The sequence below is a fragment of the Lepus europaeus genome, chromosome 13 (assembly GCF_033115175.1).
Source record: "Lepus europaeus isolate LE1 chromosome 13, mLepTim1.pri, whole genome shotgun sequence".
In the NCBI taxonomy this organism is placed as follows: Eukaryota; Metazoa; Chordata; class Mammalia; order Lagomorpha; family Leporidae; genus Lepus; species Lepus europaeus.
This window is the reverse complement of record NC_084839.1, coordinates 41085521-41108012: the sequence shown is the minus strand read 5'-3', so window position 1 is coordinate 41108012 and position 22492 is coordinate 41085521. Positions and strand designations below refer to the sequence as shown.

Here is a 22492-nt window from a genome sequence, read left to right as displayed (position 1 = left end):
AGGTAATTTCCACAAGGATGGGTCACAAACCACTTTGAAACAAATTACTACTTACATGGATTTATATTTAGAACATTCTAGAGCCACAGGTTTAGACTTTATTCCCATGCATCAGATTTCTTCCAAAAGAGGATACTACTCAAGAGAAGCATGTCCTAAAGACAGACTTCTATAAGAACTTCCTCTGGGGTGGGCATTTGGCCTAGCAGCTAAGATGCCTATGTCCCACATCAGAACTTGGGTTCTATACTTGGCTCTGGCTCCTGGCTTTAGCTTCCTGCTAAATGCAGATCCTGGGAGAGGTAGTGAGGGCTCAAGTGATTGGGTTCTGCCATCCATGTGGGAGAACTGGGTTGAGTTCCCAGCTCCTATTTTCAGCCTGGATCCAGCCCTGACCATGTGGCTGTCATATAAGAGAAGGCAGACATAAAAGACCACATAAATCCCATGATCCCACTGGATTTATACAAAATGTCTGGAATGAGCAAATGCATACAGACAGAATATAGATCAGAGGGCCTGGTAGGATGGGGAGTGACTGCTGATGGGTATGGCATCTCTTGGGAGTGATGAAATATTCTGGAGTTGCTTGTGATAACTGAATAATTCCGTGACTATACTAAAGGCCACTGAATTATATACTTTAAATGAGTGAATTGCAGAGTGAGTGAATTATTTCTCAATAAAATTGTTACAAAAATCCCAGATAACATTATTAGAATACAACAGCATATTAATAGAAGAATTAGGACACAATGATCAAATGACTAGAAATGTAGAGCTGCTTTAGTTTTAGGATACTTGTCAATATGATTTGTTACAAATAGAGATGAAATAAGCAATTTGACCCCTTCTATGGATGCTGAAAAGACTGTTATGTTATAAAATACTGTTAAAATGCCATGTTTATTCGGGGCTGGCGCTGTGGTGCAGTGGGTTAATGCCCTGGCCTGAAGCGCTGACATCCCATTTGGCTGCCGGTTCTAGTCCCGACTGCTTCTCTTCTGATCCTGCTCTCTGCTGTGGCCTGGGAAAGCAGTAAAAGATGGCCCAAGTCCTCGGGCCCCTACACCAACGTGGGAGACCTGGAAGAAGCGCCTGGCTCCTGGCTTCAGATCGGCTTAGCTCTGGCCGTTTCGGCCAATTGGGGAGTAGACTAGTGGAGGGAATATCTCTCTCTCTTCCTCTCCTCTCTCTGTGTAACTTTCAAATAAATAAATAAATCTTTAAAAAAATTGCCATGTTTATTTATGATGAAAATCTCAAAAATAAGAATTGATATTAAAATCTCTTAACAAAAGATTAATATATATCAATTCAAAAACTTATGCATGCTTAATGGTAAAATATTAGAGGGTTCCCAGCAAAGTCAGACTCAAAGATTTTTATTATTTAATAACTGTTATAGAAATTTTTATTCAATTAAGTTATAGAAGAGAAAGAACAAAAAGAATATAAGAATCAGAAAGAGAGGCCGGCATTGTGGCGGAATGGGTAAAGCTACCACCTGCAATGCCAGTATCCCATATGGGTACAGTTCAAGTCCATCCAGCTCCTTAATAACGGCCTCCGTAGAACAGCAGAAGATGGCCCAAGTGTTAGGGCCCCTGCCACCCATGTGGGAGACCTGGATGAAGCACCTGGCTCCTGGCTTCAGTCTGGCCCAGTCCTAACCATTGTGTCCATGTTGGGAATAAACCAGTAGATGGAAGGTCTCCTTCTCCTTTCCCCTCTCTCTATGTCTTTCTCTCCCTCTAACTCTTTCAAATAAATACATAAACATTAAAAAAAAGAATCAGAAAGAAGTGAGAATTGTAATCAATTGCAGGTGATGTGACTGTTTATTTAGAAAACTCAGGAGGATAAACTGACAAACTATTAGAAATAATAACTCATTGAGCTCTAAACTCAACATACACTATACAAACATTATAGCTCTTAAAACATGCTGTATATAAAAATACACCCAGTTAGAAAACATAACTGATGAAAAGATCCTGTTTCTATGACCAACAAAAAGATTGCTTCCAAAATTTAACTTATCAAGAGAAATGAAAATGCTGTTGAGAGACCTAAAAACACTTACAAGAAGACACCTTGTTCTTGAACAGGAAGACTCAAAGTTTTAAAAATGTCATCTCAGTAATCTTAGTAACTTAATTTGTAAATTTATTTCAATCACAATGAGAATGCCACCATGATAAAAATACCAGCAGAATTTTAGAAGTTTCTGAAAAAAAAAATAATGGCAAGGGATTAATCTTAACAGCTATGAAAATATTGCAAAGTTACACTAAATAACACCACTTGAATTGATAAAACCTACTTCTGAAAATGTGTTCTGCAGATAAGCTTGAAAATGCACAACTTATATACAGATGTGTTTCACTGTTACATTGCTTGGTATAGCAAAACACTGGAAAAAAAAAGTCCATGATTAGGTTAAAAACTAAGTTATTGATTAGCAGTGGATTGTGAGGGGCCATTCTCTTAAAAACTTTTGATTATCCCTGTCAATTTTAAAGTGAAGAGCTCCATTGAAAAATAGGCATTTTCGGGGCTGGTATTGTGGCGTAGCAGGTAAGGCTGCCGCCTGCACTGCCGGCATCCCACTTGGGTGCCAGTTCAAGTCTCAAATGCTCCACTTCCGATCCAGCTCTCTGCTATGGCCTGGGAAAGCAGTAGAAGATGGCCCAAGTGCTTGGGCCCCTTCACCCACATGGGAGACCCAGAGGAAGCTCCTGGCTCCTGGCTTCGGATTGGCCCAGCTCCAGCCTTTGTGGCCATCTGAGGAGTGAACCATCAGATGGAAGACCTCTCTCTCTACCTTTGCCTTTCTATAACTCTGCCTTTCAAATAAGTAAATCTTAAAAAAAATAGGCATTTTTATTGACATGTAACTTTTATGATATAAAATTCTGTGAAGAAGGAAAAACTTTTCCTCTTGAAATGATGACACGTTCACAGAGAGTGTGCTAGTCTGACACACATACTTGGCTATCGACATAGACCCTGGCCTGTTTCCGGCAGTGGGGTTTTGATGTTGGTGAAGAGTAGGGATCGGCAAGTCCAAAGAGTCAATACAGTGTTATGGTAGAAGAAAAGGCCTGTAGTTTTAATTTACTGCAGTTTTAATTTACTGCAGTTTAAGAGGGCCCCTAAGAAACAGTGTCCCCAACTTTTAAATTTTGGCTCATTTTAAAACAAAAAGAGAGAAACACATAAAAATATCTGAAAGTGGAGAACACGGCCATGGAGTTAATTTTTTCACAACAGTAAGGACATGAGCCTTTCTGTAAATATTCAACAACGTTACTTTAGTTATAAAAAATACATGTTGTAATTCCATTTTCTGATGTCCAAGATAGCAACAGAAGAAACCAGGGCTTGGCATCACTAGAATTCTCAGCAGTTCACAAGAGTCTGTTACCGTAATTCCAGCAAAACTCACTAAAGGTATATTTTATCAGAAAATTTCTTAAAAGGAGCCTTCAGCTTCCTTATCTCTGTTACCTTCTACTAACCTTCCTCTTCAGCCTGACAAAGAACAGATAATGCCTACTCACACTGTCAGTCCATCTACAGACACTGCATGCGCATGCCTGGGAAGAACCCAATCCTGAAATGAAAGTAGGTATCTGACATGCCCCTGTGGAAAACGGTTTGGTTCCAGAAGTCTTACGGATTCATGTCTTCCCAAATGTGCTCCAAACACAGATCGTAAAGGCTTTCACACACCAAGGCTTTCACACACTAATTGCTTCAGGAAGTACACAACCATATTAAGCAAAATCTTTGCTTTTCAGGAAAATGATCTGCCTCCCTCCCTAGGATGTCAAAACTTCAAGGAGGCAGCTAGAACAGGACCTGGCCCACACAAGGTGGTCAAAACACTGGTCAACAAATGAATGAAAATAAACGTGGAAACAAAACCAACATGCTTCTGGAGATTCCAAGATGGCAGAATAGGGAAAGAATGTACTGCTTTAAGGTAGGGGGAAATAGCAGCAAAAAAGTGGAGGCAGTGCATTCCCAGGGGAGAGCTGGAGGGAAATCTGCAGTGGAAATTCTATGGAAGGAAGAGGGAAGCCATGGAGTAGCGTGGAAGGTGTGGACACACAGCAACAAGTATGGACACATGACCCACATAGCCGAGAGCCAGAGGAAACACCAACTTTGAAGAGCGAGATGAGACCAGATGGCAGCAGCCCATGCCACTAACAGGAGGGAGAGCCTGGCAGAGAACACTGTCTTTGGAGTTCAGCCCGGAGCCCTACAGGGGACAAGGTGCCAGCCTAACCCAGCAAAAACAGGGAAAGTTTCTCTCTCCCCACTCCCCACAATGGTGCCTGGCAACTGGCTGGGAGAAGGTGCCATTTTGACATTATACCTCTTTTCTGATCACAATGAAAAGAAGGTAGAAATTAACAACTCAGGAATCTCTAGAACATATGCAAACACATGGAGACTGGACAACATGCTCCTGAATGAACAGGGGATCATAAAAAAATCAAAAGGAAAATAAAAAAAATTCTGAAAATGAATGAAGATGACAATACAACATATCAAAACTTATGGGATACAGCAAAAGCAATGTTAAAAAGGAAGTTTGTAGCAATTGGTGCCTACATCAAGAAATTAGAAAGGCATCAAGTAAATGAGCTATCAGTGCATCTCAAGGACCTAGAAAAACAACAAACCAAACCCCAAATTAGTAGGAGAAAAGAAATAATTAAAATTAGAGAAGAAATAAGCAAAATTGAGAAAATTACAAAAAATCAGTGAAATGAAGAGCTGACTTTTTGAAAAAATAAACAAAATTAATACACCATTGGCCCAACTAATCAAAAAAAGAGGGAAAAGAACCAAATTAATAAAATCAGAGATGAAAAAAAGAAATGTAACAGATACCACAGAAATAAAAAGAATCATTAGGAATTACTACAAAGAGCTATATGCCAAAACACTGGGAAATCTAGAAAAAATGGACAGATTCTTGGACAAAATTGAGTCATGAAGACATAGAAAACCTAAATAGACCAATAACTAAGACAGGGATTGGGTCAGTAATAAAGACTATCCCAACAGAGAAAAGCCCAGGTCTGGGTGGCTTCACTGATGAATTCTAACAGACTTTTAAAGAACTAATTCCAATTCTTCTGAAGCCTTTCAAAACAACTGAAAGGGAGGGAATCTGCCCAAACTCCTTCTATCAGGCCAGTAACACCTTAATTCTTAAACCAGAAAAAGATCTAACAGAGAAAGAGAACTACAGACCAATATTCCTGATGAACATAGATGCAAAAATCCTAGCAAAATACTAGCTAATCAAGTCTAATAACATATCAGAAGATCACACACCAGGACCAAGTGGGATTTATCCCTGGTATGCAGGGATGGTTCAACATTTGCAAATCAATCAATGTCATATGCCACATTAACAAACTGAATAATTAAAATCATATGATTATCTCAATGTATGTAGAGAAAGCATTTCATAAAATATAACATCCTTTCATGATGAAAACCTTAAGCAAACTGGGTATAGAAGGAAATTTCTCAACATAATCAAGGCAATTTGTGACAAACCCACAGCCAGCATCTTATTGAATAGGGAAAAGTTGGAAGCATTTCCACTAAGATCCAGAACCAGACAAGGATACTCACTGTCACCACTGCTATTTTTTTTTTTTTTTTTGGACAGGCAGAGTGGATAGTGAGAGAGAGAGACAGAGAGAAAGGTCTTCCTTTTTGCCATTGGTTCACCCTCCAATGGCTGCCGCGGCCAGTGCATCTCGCTGATCTAAAGCCAGGAGCCAGGCACTTCTCCTGGTCTCCCATGCGGGTGCAGGGCCCAAGGACTTGGGCCATCCTCCACTGCCTTCCCGGACCATAGCAGAGAGCTGGCCTGGAAGAGAGGCAACCGGGATAGAATCCGGCGCCCCAACCGGGACTAGAACCCGGTGTGCCGGCGCCGCAAGGTGGAGGATTAGCCTGTTAAGCCACGGCACCGGCCACCACTGCTATTCAATATAGTCCTGGACATGTTAGCCAGAACCATTAGGCAAGAAAGAGAAATCAAAGGGATACAAATTGGAAAGGAAGAAGTCAAATTATTCCTCTTTGCAGATGACGTGCTTCTTTATATTGGGGAACCAAAAGATACCACTAAGAGACTACTGGAACTCATAAAAGAGTTTGGTAAAGTGTCAGGATATAAAATTAACACACAAAAATCAATAGCCTTTGTATACACAGAAAATGCCATGGCTGAGAAAGAACTTCTAAGATCAATCTCATTCACAATAGCTATAGAAAAAAATTAAATACCCTGAACTAAATTTAACCAGGAGGCGAAAACCTCTATAATGAAAATTACAAAACATTAAAGAAATAGAAGAAGGCACAAAAAATGGAAAAATCTTCCATGTTTGTAGATTGGAAGAATTAATATCATTAAAATGTCCATATTACCAAAAGCAGTTTACAGATTCAATGTGATCCCAATCAAAACACCAATGACATTCTTCTAAGATCTAGAAAAAATGATGCTAAAATTCATATGGAAACACAAGAGACCCCAAATAGCTAGAGCAATCTTATATAACGAAAACAAAGCCATAAGCATCACAATGCCAGACTTCAAGGCATACTACAGGGTAGTTATAACCAAACAGTCTGGTACTGGCACTAAAATAGACATGTAGATCAATGGAACAGAATATAAACTCTAGAAATTAAACCATACATCTACAACCAACTAATCTTTGACAAGCTGAAATCAATCCCTGGGGAAAGGGCAGCCTCTTCACAAATGGTATTGGGAAAACTGGATCTCCACATGTAGAAACATGAAACAAGACCCTTACATTAAAACTTATTCAAAAATCAACTTAAAATGGATCAAAGATCTAAATCTATGACCTGATACCATCCAATTTCTATAGGATAACATGGGGACCTCTGCAAGACATTTGCATAGGCAAAGACTTCTTGGAAAACACCCCACAAGTACCGACAATCAAAGCCAAAATAGACAAATGGGATTACATCAAGCTGAGAAGCTTCTGCACTGCAAAAGAAACACTCAGCAAAATGAAGAGACAATTGACAAAGTGGAAAAAATATTTGCAAACTATGAAACTGATAAAGGATTGATATCCAGAATCTATAAAGAGCTCAAGAAACTCAAAAACAACAAAACAACAATCCAGTTAAGAAATGGGCAAAGGACTTGAACAAGCATTTTTCATAAAAGGAAATTCAAATGGCCAGAATACATATGACAAAATGCTCAGGATCACTAGCCATCAGGAAAATGTAAATCAAAGCCATGAGGTCTCACCTCACCCCCCATTAGAGTGGCTCTCATATAGAAATAAACAAACTATAAACGCTAGTGAGGATGTGGGAGAAATAGGTACCCTAATCTGCTGTTGGTGGGAATGTAAACTAGTCCAGCCATTATGGAAGACAATATGGAGATACCTCAGAAAGCGGAAAATAGATCTACCGTATTACCCAGCAATCACTCTCCTTGGAGTTTACCTAAGGGAAATGAAATCAGCATATGCTAAGATATGGAATCAATCCAGATGTCCATCAGTGATGACTGGATAAAGAATTATGGTATATATACACTATGGAATACTACTCAGCCATAAAAAAGAATGAAATCCTACCTTTTGCAACAAGATGGATGCAACTGGAAACTGTTATACTTAATGAAATAAGCCAGTCCCAAAAAGACAAATACCATATGTTTTCTCTGATCTGTGATAACTAATGGAGGGTCAAAAATGTAATGTATAGGAGTGAAACTGACATTTTGAGCTTTGAGGATTGTTTATAGCCCTGAATGGCATTTTTTTTTTCTTATTATTATCTGTTGAATGCTTTACTTAGTATAGGGTTAATCTTATGAGTATAAAGTCAACTGAAAGTAGATTCATTGTGAAAATTAAAAGAGGGATTAGGAGAGGAAATAAGATGGATGAGTGGTGTGGGAGCATGGGCAGGAGGGAGGGTAGGGTGGGAAGTATCACTGTGTTCCTAAATCTGTATATATGAAATATGTGAAAATTGTATACCTTAAATAAAATAAGATTTAAAAAATGTCCCATAGTTTACTAAAATTCATGGTTTACTGAAGAGTAGTAAAAGTTGCCAGCCTGTGGCATAGTGGGTAAAGCCGCCACCTGAGTGCTGGCATCCCATATGGGCGCCGGTTCCAGTCCCTGCTGCTCCACGTCCAATCCTGCTCTCTGCTGTGGCCTGGGAAAGCAGTGGAAGATGGCCCAAATCCTTGGGCCCCTGCACCCACGTGGGAGACCTGGAAGAAGCTCTTGGCTCCTGGCTTTGGATTTGTGCAGGTAAAGCCATTGTGGCCATCTGGGGAGTGAACCGGCAGATGGAAGACCTCTTTCTCTGCCTCTGCCTCTCTGTAATTCTGCCTTTCAAATAAATTAAAAAAAAGTCACCTGCCTAAATTCAGCAACTATCATAAAAAAATAAACTCTTTTCCTAAGTGAAACTCATTTTTAATATCACAGTAGGGTAAACTTAATAGATTTTTTTTTTTAATTCTAACTTTTAACTAACTAACATTAACCAGAGAATGATGCTATTCACTAATTCTGGAAGACCTAGAAATATGTAAGACGTCAAAAGCTCCCAATGGTTCTTTGTTAGACAGTCACAATTCTGAAGACAGCTTCACATAAACCTAACAATTGAGATGCTGTAAATATCCTTGCTCTTTCATTAATTTCTAGCTATATTTAGTAGCACGGTTTCCTTTGTTCAAGAATGACTTTCAGTAACTCTGTGTTCATTTAACTTGTTCGTTGAATGGATGGCTGCATGGATGGACAAATGACTGGAACCATCGAATGACTGTCGTAAGATCTTACTGCATGTATGGACCCTAGATCTGGCCAGGGCTAGGGCTTTCAGTCTTTCATATACACTCATCTTCCACGTTTAGCCGCAATCAGGCAGGGTTTAAGACAAACCAGAGGGAGCAAGAAAGCGAGTTGCCCTAGACAAGGGCGGGGTGTTTACGAGAGCAAGGTGGATTTCCTGGCAAGCTGAAGAAGCCTGAGTGTCAGAGCCCATCACTTGCACAGCCCCCCCACCCCACCCCGCAAAAAAAAAAAAAAAAAACACTGGTTCCTTGTTCACACGGCCGTGTGCTTTCGTAAAACTTACCAAAGTAAGGGATAAGAGAACACAGAGGGCCCTCAAAATAAGTTTCAGGCCCACACAAACCAGGTGTGAGAGAGGCCAGGAGCAATGCTAGAGTTATTGAGAACACTGCCTAAGGAGGGGGGGAGGGATTTGGGGTGCCAGTCAAATTTGGGGGCAGCTTCTCATTCCTTTATTTATTTTTTTTTTAAAGAAAAAAACCACATCATTTCTTAAGCTCACAGTTCTCATATCACGACTTCCCTTTCAGCTTTTACATCTTCTTCACAAATGAAGTCACAGGAGACATTCAGCTGTTAGAAACTGCATGTCAAGCTTTGAAGTGCTTTTTAATAGCAGAAATATTTGGCTCACGTGTGGGCTTTGTAGCTATGGTAAATACCTCTTAGTTATCTGTCGCTACTGTTATTCCACACCTCCAATTTGGAGGAGAAATTCTGCATATGCATTGAGGCACTAAAAAGGAATATTGAACTATATCTTAGCTCTTTTGTGAATGGTTTCCTTTTATTTCTTCTCTCATGGAACTAATACTTTCATCACATTGTACTGACTGTGGGTGGGAAGGCAGTGGATGGAAGGGGAATGCTGATTATGACTTCCCTGGTTGGCGGTTTCTCTTAGTTGCTTGAAGGTTAAGTGGTCAAGTAGCTCCTTAATATAAGATCGAGGAATTTCAAGGACTGACTCACCCACCTGCTTCCTGGCAAGTGCTTTAGCCGACTTTGGGCAGAAAGCCTGCGGTGGTTACAAGAGAAGAAACTGACCACAATTACTATGAGCTAACGATGGGAACTTGGCGGTTCCTGTAGGACTACTGAAGCCTAGACCAGATGTCCAGGTACAAATCGCAGCAAGATATTTAGAAATGGTATTTTAGAGAAAAGGAAAATAGAAACAAAAGCCATGTGTTCAGCGTTTGGGCTATATCCTGTGTTGAACAATGCCATTTTGCTTCTTGATGCAGCTTAATTATTTTATGAAGAGATGCTAGAAAATACTATTGCACTCCATCAGTTAAACACTTGACATTTTTATTCCTCGAAATGCAACATTTTAGAAGTCTAGATATGTTTATTAATTAGTGATTATTAACACCCAGTAAACAACATTATGTCTTGTAGAAACACAATCTCTCTTCACAGCATGAAGCTGAAATCTATTATTCCCTGATTCCATATGCTGAAATACACTCAAATGGTCACAAATGACCTTAAGCATTAAATAAATGTAAATGAGCACAACATAGCAAATGCGCTCTTGATTGATAACTAAAAGACCAGGCTGAAAATCCTGCCCCCAGATGAGGCCCTCTCCGGAAGGGTGGGGCTGCCCGTGCCAAGGAGCCAAGGCCACCGTGGGAGCGAAGCGGGCACAGGTGATGGCAGAGGCCTGAGGTTCGCTGGGAGACAGGTTTGCTCGTGTCTACGAGGAACGCAGAGCATCCTGTCCCCGTGCCATCCGCCTGCTCCGAACACACTAATGCAGGATTTACAAACACAATATATGGACACTTTGTCACAGTCACCAGAAAAGGAAAAAAAAAATTACAGCTCCTCCTAACCCCAATATGACAATTATTTTGGTTTTCAAGCACTGTAGCTGTTTAATCCACATTGTTTCCCCCAAACTGAGCAGTTGGGGTGGACGTCCAGCGAAGAATGCACAAATACAGATATTTCGTGTGAAAATTACAAAAAAACACTTATTCCTCTAGATTCATTACCAGCAAGAACCAAAACAAGCTGTAGCAGCACAGAACCCACCATTGTTTTGGTTGAGGGCAAGCATTTCTCCTAGTGTGGGTGAGAGGGAACGGGATCTAAGAGGGAATGGATACCTGGCCATTTTGCCCTCATGGCACGCAGCAGGGGTTCCCAGCCTCAGCACTCAGCACTATGACGTTTGGGGCCAGATGCTTCTTTGTTGTAGGATGTGTAGTGGCATCCCTGGCTTGTACCCATCAGATGCCAGAAGCAGCACCCCCCACCCCAAGTCGCAACAATAAAAAAAAATGTCCACAGGGAATGACAAAAGCTCCCCGCCCCCAGTAGTGGGTGAGGCAGAAGCGGCCCCAGTTCGAGAACCACTGGAATTACAGCCACTTATCATGGTGCCAGGTTGAGCTGCTCCCACCCCCACATCGCACGATCTCAACTCCTAAATCATCGCCACCCTCGGGATTTAATGTGCTTACCTCCAGGTTTTTCACTTGTTAATTGGAGATCAGGAGAGTGTCTGCCTACATGACAGGCATTAAATGAGATAAGCATTGAATGAGATAATCTTGTGAGGTGCTTACAACAGTGCCTGACGCATAGTAAACACTCAATAAACGTTAGCTGTTTTGACTTTTAATAACTAACCAGATTATTAGAGAAATCATTACAACCAGAGTGTTTTAATGAGAAAGGTATCTTACCAGCTTGATATTTTCTGCGTTTTAAACACACCAGCCTTCTGGTTTCTCGTGATGATGTCTCTCACGTCTGGAGGACACAGTTAAGAAAGCTTCTGCGGTGATGGCCTACGGACTTGAAGGAAAAAAAGGAGCAAAGGCCCCCACACAGTGATCTTCTTATTGTACATGCAATGGTTGTGGTGAGGAGCTGAGCTGCAGGGTGTGAGGCAGGCTCTACCACCAAATGCTGACTCACCCCAAGCACAAGCTCTTTGAATTTCCTGGGCCGTCCCCTGTGAAATGGACATTCCAGTAGCATCCAGGCCAGGCCCCGAGTTAGGGGTGCTGGTAGGAGGACAGGCTGCTCCACAGACGCCATGCCACACTTGCTTAAGACAGCTAGGAGCCCGAAGGTGGGCATCCTTCTGTTGGTGGGGAGGGCAAGGCCCGTCTTCTGAGACTTCCCAGGTGGAAGAGTTCCCGTCTCCTACATGCTAGTGGGCGGGGAGAGGAGGAGCAGCAGGGAGAGACCTGGGAGGACATGAAAAGGCAGAGATGGAGAAAAGCATGGAAAAGATGGGAAAGACAAGGAATTACTGACAAAGAAAGTGAATCCACTGTTAAGCACCTTCGATAAACAGTCTTTTCAGACTCAGGCTGTGGCCTTAGGCTAGCTGCTGGACTTGTTCAAAGGAGCCATGTTTGCTGAAGTGATGTTTTGAGTAGTGAGTTCACTGGATCATGCTGCAGCATATCCACTAGGGCCCCAGGATGAACTACATCAGGTTTCAACACCAGGAAGGATGGACTTCAGAGCGGCTGGTTTTGCCTCAACTTCTGACACTATATATCATATAACTGTTCTTTCTCTCTGCTCTGGCCCCTGTGCAACTCAGAGCCAAACGTACGACCTCACGCTAACAACCATACGCAGCATCCTACGGCATATATTTCCTGAACTTGCTGCATCATATTTTCCTGGCTTCCTAATTTCCAATTGCCCTCCCTCACCTTTCATTTATTTTATGTGGCATACTCTCTGTGTCACTGTAAGAAGCCTCCAAACCCCTCTTTTGCAAGAAGGCAGGTTTAAATAAATAAGAAATGAAATAATTCCCGAGAAAGCTGCAAGCTGAACTAAATTGGGCCCATGGGGAGGACACCAAGCAGACAAGCGATGTTCCCCTATTGCTCGGAAAAACAGATTTTCTGAACACTCAAAGCAAGCATTGGCCACGGTCTCCCTGCACAAGCAGAGCCACAGGACTTTTTAACCCAAATCTCTGCTTGAATCACCAGGCACACCCATTTCTTCTCAGAGTGAATAAGCAGGTACTGTGATAGCTTTCTTCCCCTGGGAGTGGGTAGGAAAAATCAATTAGGTCCCCTAATGAAGGGCTTTGTGAAGGTTTACAAAAGTGCTATAATGCAGACTTTTTTTTTTTCCTGGGTGAACTTTCCTGTATGCAAATTAAATACCGTTAAATTACATTCATTAAAAAAATAAAAGAGACTAATTTGCCTACTTGTTTTGATTAACTGAAATGACACATCGGCCTACAGTTCTGTCTATTTCAGGAAGAAAGTATTTCAGGAAAGTCTTCTAAATGAGATGTCTTGTAGAAAAGGACAGCTGACATCTTTATTTGGAGAAGAACAAAATTAGTAAAGAGTCAACTGACAACTGTTTTTGGTGAAGTTCCCCCACACTCTGGACACACCCTACTCAGTGTTGCCATGGCATCCAACCACACTCCGTAATGCGCCCGGTACACCTGTAGCGTCGTATGAGTACATGACTAATCTATCAAGCAAAACATATTATTTTGTTGGTGGAGGTAATACTTTTTATAAAATAGTCACAGGGAAGTTAAATTATATAACTCAGAAGACCTATTAATAATTTTTAGTAAACATCTTAACACTATATACTTTTATACAATTTATAAACCTGTGACTCCAGGTGGTCAGGTTGAAGCATGCACATGTATTTATATTCTAGAAGCAATTTTTTAAATGAAAAAAATCTACCATAGTATTTAGGCTGCTTTATTTTGAAAACTGGGCAGGAAATATATTTGTGGTTTAGCAGGGATTTTTAAAAAAATATTAAAACAAGTACAAAGAGAAAAAAATGACAATAGCATTTAAAGATATTACTGTAAGAGATACATTCTGATACTCTGCTCCCCACCGTTTTACATAAGGTCAGATTTTGATGGCTCTTCTGGATGGCACTGTGTCCAATAACAGATTTTATCATTCTTCTGTGTCACCTCAGGGTAATAAAGGAAATCCAATCAAATCGAGTCAATATGTCCAGGATAGTGTTCAACACAACGAGCCAGATTGTGTCCTCTGAACGCACCCACCTTCTGGGAGGCTTCAGTGGGAGGGGCTGGGTGCAAGGAAAGCCTTACTGGATTTCTGATTAAATGGATACAGGACAATCACCTCCAACCCCCTTGTTTGGAAACTAGACGTCCAGAGCTACAGGATACATGCTTGTGGCTAGAAGGCAATCAGAATTCTATCTAGATTTCCTTCTCAAGTAAAGCACGATTCAGGAGTGGGGCTCCATTGTAATTTTGTTTCCACTGATTTTTATTCTTAAAAATGTTTTTACTTCAGAGCAATAACAGTCTTTCATCATATATATTATATACATATATGTTCATCATATATATAATTACATATATATTATACATGATATATATATTATATATATCAAACATTCATGGAAAATGTCCATTATCTTTTCATGTCATTTTCCATGAACTTTTTGAAGCCCCATATATATGAATATAGGATATTATTTAAAAATATTAGCCTTCTCTTTTAATTAGAGACCATCATGTTTACAAATAATTGCCTACACATTTTGAGTGGTGGCATTGTTCTTTAAATAAGAAAATATTTTTAAGAAAAATAACACCCTTGAATCACAAGGCATTATTTTTCTTGGCTTATTTTCTCTTTATTTTTATTCAGGTGAGGATAGGGAACTATGAGGTTATAATATAAAACCTATTCATTTTCTCTCTAGAGCCTTTTAAAAAATGCTTGATATGGCAATATTTGCTAACTTAAGGCTACAAAACATTCTTTTTTAAAGATTTATTTATTTTGAAAATCACAGATACAGAGAGAGGCTACAAAAATCCTCCATCCGCTGGTTCATTCCCCAGATGGCCACAACAAGCCAGGATCCAGGAGCTTCCTCTGGGTCTCGCACATGGGTGCAGGGACCCAAACACTTGGGCCATCATCTGTTGCTTTCCCAGGCACATTAGCAGGGAGCTGGATTAGAAGTGGAGCAGCCGGGACTCAAACCGACAACCATATGGGATGTTGGTGCTACAGATGGTGCCTTAATCTTCTACGCCACAGTGCCAGCCCCTACAAAACATTCTCTCCCTGAGCCCTGTCTCTGTCTCTCTTCCTTTCTATGTAACTCTTTCAAATAAATAAACTAAAATCTTTAAAAAGGGGGGTGAGGGAGTGCTGTTTGGATGCAGCGGGTTAAGCGCCAGCAACCCATACTGGCACTTGTTTGAGTCCTGGTTGCTCCACTTCCAATCTAGCTCCCTGCTATTGCTCCTTGGAAGGCAATGGGAGATGGTCCATGTGCTTGGGCCCCAGCACCCATGTCGGAGACTCAGAAGAAGCTCCTGGCTTCAGCCTGGCCCATTCCCAGTTGTTGCAGCCATCTGGGGAGTGAACCAGCAGGTGGAAGATCCCACTCTCTCTATGTCTCTGCCTTTCAAATAAATAAAATAAAATCTTAAAAAAAAATCCCACTCTTAAAGGTATGTGTTCATTACTCCAGTTCGACATCCAGGGTGACCTCGAGGTTCTGGGAGTTCTTTGTTAACGATGCCAGTGGTTGCCTTCATGCACTGGAGGCCTTTTCTTCCAAAGGGTGCTGAGGAGATCCAAGAGGACACTCCCCAAATCATTCTAGTGTTTGGTGAAACAGAATAGTTTAATGGGAAAAAGACATAAGCACCAAGGTCAAATGAACCTGGCTTCCAGTGCTAATTCAGATCCTAAGTGGCCCTGTGACCTTGAGACCACTTGCCTATTAGAGGGCAAAATAATGGTGCCTGTTTTGCAGGCTTAAGGGAGACCACCATTATGGGCCCCACACAGAGTGGGCGCCTGACCCACGGGAACTCATCATCTTTTGGGATAATCCTGGGAAAAGCTTTGGAAGGATGGTGAGACTCGTGATGGTAACTAAAACTAGTTTTCTTTCCCAGCTGTGCGGGACTGATTACATGAACAGCTACACTGCGGAACTGAAATAACTAGAAGGAATCACAGAACTTCTCCTGGGTGGTTTTTCAGCATCTTTCATGTGTATATTCCTTTGTACTATGGCCTAGGCGTAATCTGTGTCTCAAAAGGACAGGGGCTAGATCTGCCTGGGCCACTGCTGCATCTTTGTCACCTGAAATGCCATGCAATAAGTAATTTAATTCAAAAAGTTATTTGTTGAGGCCTAACCCAACGAAGTACACAGAATTAACTTACAACTTGTCCAGTAGAGTCCAGGCTGGCCTGGCTATGGAGAAAGTGCCCTGCGACTCCCAACCTCTCCACAGCACAGGCTGAACAGGCCATGGGTAGCTTCATTTCTCAGATACTCAAGTCAGGAATTCTGTTAAATGAAGTAATATAGAACTAGGGGTATCTTCTTTAAAAAGCACAAGGAGATTTATTAAATTTTGGAGAACCCCAGGCTCAAGGTCATGACCAGACTACATATCTGCCATGGGGTAAGATCTTATAAGAGTAAAAGTACAAAGAAATAGGTGACCATGCACTGGAATATTCTACAGCTAACACACTAGCTGTTTACTAAGGACGGATCAAGGCAGAGTGCCTTGTCCTGCATTTATCCATTGTGATGTGCAAGAAATTTAGCACCACCAACAACTCAGTGTGCCATGTCTCTTGCCCCTTCTTATGTCACTGTCATCTCTAGCTATGCACATTATTGAGTGTTTATGGTATATGGGGCACTCAGAGGTTTCCTCCGTGACTACACTAAGAGGGCAATGCCAGGAAAAAAAAAAAGAGAGAGAATGCATTTCACACTATTTCAGACTAAATTTGAGAAGTGGATGAACCAAACGGAAACATTCTCACTTCATCCCTTGTTCTCAGTGTACAGATAGAATGACATCTGTCGGGAGGGACTGCTCTCAGGGCAGTGGCTTCTGGGTCAGACTCGCCCCAGCGGTGCAGTTCAAGCACCAAGGAAGACCTCAGGGAAACCTGCCCAGAGTCTGAGAAAACACCCAAGACTTGCACAACTCATTTTTGCCTTGAGTCTTAATCTCTTTTCAGATATCTCTGTTTAATAAATCTCAGGTCAACATCTAGCTTTTCAGGGTCAAGGCAGAGGGCTCCAGAAGACAGAGCCAATCACTTGCTACATTTGAGAGAAATAATAAATAACCTCTCAACTGGTGGACATACTTCTGTGCCATAAAGATTCAGCACAAATCCATTCATTGCCTCACATTTTTTTTAAAATAGAAAATAACAGAAGATTAAAAGGAAATTCAGATAATGCTTTAGAAAAAAAGAAGTAAAAAATCAAAATCTTAGAAGCTTGAGACTAGGAAGTAAGATTTAGCTGGATTCATGAAATTTAGAAGCCAAGGACAAGAAAATTATTTTTTAAATGATGAGAATAATCTACAGGCCAATACTCAGATGGGATGTGCGATTGCCAGGTCGATTTTCAATTACATTTCACTGATGTATTCATTTGTTTCTTAATGTGCTCATCTTGCCCATTAAGAATAATTAGCAGCTTTGCTTAGAGATTTTCTGGCTTCTGGCAATGCCCCCCCCACCTTATTTTTTTTGGTTGACATCCACTTTTACTTTATAGAAAATAATTTTTGGATCATATCTTACAACTGCTGTATAATTTAGGCTTCCTAAAATTTTAAGGGAAAGACATAAAATAGTCATTTTTAAATAAGTTTGTTTCGATCTATATGCATCCATAGTATGTGAATCAGCGAATTATTATTCTTACAGAAAGTGGGCACGCAAATGGGAAAAAAATTCATTCATATTAAGCTCACTCAGTACAACAGATTACAATGGATGCCCATTGTAAGCTCTGTTAGCAAATCAAGAACAACATTAGTATTAAAAGCAGGAAAAACACATTGCCAATTTTAAGGCTTTATGCATGCTTCTCCCTCTTAATTAAAAAAAAAATTAGATCTAGTTACAACAGAAAAAGGCACACAAACACAGAACAACTGCATGATAAAAACTGAGCTCTGTCAGCGAAGTCCTAAGAGATGAAATAAAACACACGGCTGGTTTGGACCTGCATCCTTTGAAAGGACCTACTTTATCTACATTGTAAACTTCTTCCCCTCCTGCCCGTTGGCGCCCCGCTATATTAAACCCATTGTAAAACCCAGCACAATAAAGCACTCTCAGGGCTGAGCTTCTGAGGACCAAATGTTAAAAATCCATTTTCTTGGGAGGGGGCTTGTACCAATCATTTCTGTGAAAGGCCGGCAGAGTGAATACAGCATCGGAGATTTCCTCTCGGATTGCAAGAGCTGGCCTGGCATCTTCGCCGTTTGAAGCAAAGGTGCGTTAATTAGCGACGTTAGCAAGGCTTCTCCTCTCTGGGAGCCCTGTAGTTTAGCTCAGTAATAATTTTGGTGCAATGAAATTTACATACGGGCCACAGATGCTTCCTAGAGTTCTAGCAAAGTTCTGTTGGGTTTCCGATGCTGTTAACTAAGACACCTGCTGACTTACGAGCAACCTTGGGTTACTGGGCCTGTGTCTAAAATCACCTTCTCTGGCCCAACAGTCCTGCTTTCTTGCCCCCATCCACTGAGATGGGCTGAGCCTGCGTACCTGGGCTTCCTCCTCCTCTCTGTTCCCTGACACCAGGAGGAGGGGCGCAGTGACATGATACCTGCACAGAATTCACTCTGAATAAAGCACAGAGAGTGGAATAACATCCGCTCATCTTCAGGCATATTTTGAAAAACTTGCGACAGTCTCAAGATCATGATTAAAATCCTGCATTTTTAAAAAAGGAAGCACCTTTTGTGATCTCTTTCCCTTGTGTGAAAGGCCAAGATTGTGATTGGCTGTTTTTCCTTACTGATTTTTTTTTTTTTTAAAGTCTGTCAGGCAATTAGCTGGGTGGGGCTCTGCGGAGCACAGGAGTGCTGCTGGCAGTATCAGCGGCTGTGCTTCTTGTACCTCCTGTCTCCTGTTCTAGCAGCCTGAGGGAGCTGCTGCAAATCTTAGCTTAAAAAAATTCCCATGCAGAGGCAGAAAAAGAAAATCGGAAACAGGTTTTATGTAAGAGGCCACAAAAAGCAAAGCTGCTCTGGCATTCGAGGGTCTAAAATTCAGATAAGGAGACAATCTCCCTCATAAAGTAAATGTAAGGCACATAAAAAAAAAAAATCCAGAGCAAACATATCTTCCACCTTTCCTCTCAATTTCTAACGGCTGTTAACTGCCCCTGAACAAATCAACTCGACTGCTAAAGTAGCCACAAATTATGCTTGCTTTCTTAGTTAAAGTACAGTTCAATTTTCATGAACTCTGTGTACATATTAGTAAAGCATAATCTAATATAATGGGGTTTGAACTGTGATAGCATAGCAGGAAAGAGAGAGAGTGAGAGAGAAAGAGAGAGAGAGAGAGAGAGAGAGAGAGAGAGGCAGCTTTTGTAATCCTAAATAAGAGGAAATAATGAAAAATGGAGAGTTCTTTCCAGTGGGGGTACAGGTGACTCCTGGGCAGTTACAGCAGGTGCAGCATTAACATGGCATGGCCCCACATTAAATGCAGGAAGGGAAATAATGGACACGAACCGGGACACTTGATATTTGCAAGCAACATCCAATACATATGAAACAATTTATACTGGCAAATTTTCTTGGAAAGAAAAGAACAAGACGGGCCCCAAAAGGATTAGGAAACAAATTTCCTCATTGCCTTGAGAGGATTCCCCAAATATAGGCTCCCTTTAATGAGAAGTGTTTATAAAAATCCATCGAAAAGGGAAAAAAGACCACGTAGCCATATGCCGTGAATTCATATATTTCTACTTTTCCTTAATTACTTATCATCTGTGTGTGGGGGAAACTCTTTTTTAATACCCCATGCTGTCTTTCTTTCTATCAATTGTTACTCAGCCGGGAAAAAGGAATGAGCACAACAAACCCGTTTTCTATCTGAATAAGGATACTTCTGATGGCCTTTTCATTCCCATCAGTTAACAGAACTTCTTTGACATCTGCAGAAATAGCAACCTGAAAAAAAAAAAAAAAAAAAAGGGAGCACAGCAAACAATGAGCAAATATGCTTGTCTGTGTGGAAGTGAAGACAGGAGTGACAAGCCTTCAGTATCATGCTTCCTCACCTATTTCTCTGTAACAATCTTCAATCTTTTTTCATTTTATGTCTGCATTATTTTAATCATTCAATCAAATCAGTCAATACTTTTATCATTCCATTTGCGGGAGCCTCTATCTTGCTATCATTCTGTTCGGTAATTGCATTGTGACAGCGGATGATGGTATTCTGAGAGCCTTTCATTTGCGGGCTTCTGTTTATCTAGTAGAGCCATCATACAAGGCTGTCACTCTGCCTTTCAGCTTGCTTCTGTCTGACTGCCTGATGCCCTTCATATAACTTTGCATTGCAGGCAGATGGCTTTGTGAGGGTAATTTTTTTGTGAGCTTTGACATGCTCGCACATTGGGCTGTAACCTCGACACATTGTATAAGAGCGACAGGTTTGTCAAATGCCAATCAGTGTAACAATATGCTTTTATTTGTAGAGACATAAAAACTTGTCTAATGCACTGTGCTGCTACATAATATCTCCTGAATACATGACTCAGAACCCAGAGAATGGGAAAGACGTTCCTGAATGGCCAATCTAATTCAAAAGAATCTAATTACTGAGCGCTCTGGATCATGTTTGTTGGTGTAATAATGCAGGCAAAACATTAGCAGCTATATCATGGTGCTCCAACTGTGATTTGCCAGGCTATTCCTGTATCTTAGCAAATGGGACTAGAATCGGAAAAAAAAAAAAGAAAAAAATCGCTTTCGCGATGGCGAAGACAGACCGGGCGAGGCCTGGAATGTCACAACAAGCGATCCTGCCGACACGGAGGTAAAATGCTTCTGCTCATCGAGGCAACCATAAAATCAATATGATCCGAAAGCAAGTCAATCTAGAAGGTCTCTCAAGACCCGGCAGCTTGACCGCAGCTGATGCTGCTGGCGGTTCTCTGACCCAGCAGTTGGAGGCCCTGGAACATTTTTCCTTTTGTTCCTCCCTCTGAATGGGATTGGAATTGAGAAAAGACCTACCATGAGCCCAGCCAAGCATGTCATGCCACCCCCTAGCTCACACACAGCAAGGTCCCTGAAAGAGAGAAAAGAAACGGTAGAACCCATACAAATGAGATGAAAATGCTCCGAGAGAGATATATGTTACAAGAACAAATTGCCATCTGCGGGGAGAACGGCGCTACCAGGAAGTTGTGGAGACCGGACGAGGCTACCGCATGTCGTTTTGCGTTTTAAAAATAATTATGAAATAGAAAAGTCACAAAGCAGGCAAATCAGTGGGGGTTCCCTCATTAGTGTTCACTGCGACACCACCACCGCTGAGCTGAAAAACCTGAGAAGGTTCCCTTTTTTCCCCTTGTCAATGGTGCTGTCTTTTAGAACTAAACTAGCTAGAGTAGCGAAAGATAATTGTTAGGAAAGGATAACACTGTTAATCCACATTCATGCCTTCAAAAACAGTTAGCCAAGTAAGTGAAGAATATATATTAGCGCGGATATACCTATTTTAAAGTCACCGCCACAGAGCACACACACAAATAAATGCAAGCCTGAATTTTGCCTTAAAAAAGAAAAATCTGAAACAGACGGAAACATTTGGGGAAGCTGAACCACCCCCGTAAAGGACAATGACACAAAGAGCATTTAGCAATTAACACTTAAACCACAATTGACCCCAGCACAACACAGTGAACAAACAATGCAGGGCCATGGTGTGGCTGAGCCGGCAAACCCGGGCCACACTGATGCCTGGGCTCCAGCTTCTGCTGCTCCAAAGTAAAGCAGCTCAGAGTTGAAGCTGACAGTCTGGGCTGGCATTCTGCACTCACCCTCCCCTTTGTGCCTAAATATCAGCCTGCAACGTGTGACATGCTGCCCGCTGATTGGAGCGCCAGTCAAGCTTACGTGGGATGAGCAAGTGCCAGACTTGCAGCCCAAATTCAGAATTGCCCTGGGCTTGCTTTATGTGCTTGGCCCCTTCAGACTGCTGCTGCTTCCCACTTCGGCAAGTTTACCACCTCAAGAGGAGGAAAAAGAAAAAACAAAAACAAAAAAAGAAACCAGCAGCAAAATGAAAAGGGAAGGAGGACTGGGGAGGGGGAGAAGCCTAGCCAAGGGCGTTCATATTTTGAAATTCACTCAATGAGTATTTAGTTGTTCAAAGCAATTATAGACTGGTTGGTAAATATGGGTCCACAGCGCTTCAAAAAAAAAAAAAAAACACCCACATATTATTGACCCAATCCTGTAAGTACATATTGTTAAAACACACATCATGATCACTAATGGATTGTCTGGGTTCATAATGGGCTATTCAGGAAGTATATATTGGATGACTTTTGTAAAATGAGAAATAAAATGAAAAACCTATATTTTCTGGGACTACCAAACCTCTTTAGAATTTCTAAATAAAAGGAGTGTTTTTTGTTTTTTTTTTCCTCTCCTCTTTCCTAAATCTCATTCATGGATTTGATCTATAACGCACACTGACAAGTTGAAGACATTT

At 41.2% G+C, this 22492-nt stretch overlaps 1 protein-coding gene across 2 annotated transcripts in view; it reads right to left on the bottom strand.

The window, feature by feature from the left end:
* The window catches only part of CAMKMT (calmodulin-lysine N-methyltransferase), a 467624-nt gene that overhangs the window by 39899 nt on the left and 405233 nt on the right, over positions 1-22492 (bottom strand). Inside the window, exons 5-7 of one of the 2 annotated variants that reach the window (XM_062209372.1) lie at positions 21007-21061; positions 19872-19935; positions 11630-11696 (exon numbers count right to left, since the gene is read on the bottom strand). The exons of the other annotated variant lie outside the window; for it this stretch is intronic. Coding sequence (XP_062065356.1) covers positions 11630-11696; positions 19872-19935; positions 21007-21061 — 186 coding nt within the window. The remainder of the gene's footprint in view (positions 1-11629; positions 11697-19871; positions 19936-21006; positions 21062-22492) is intronic. 2 annotated transcript variants of the gene reach the window in all.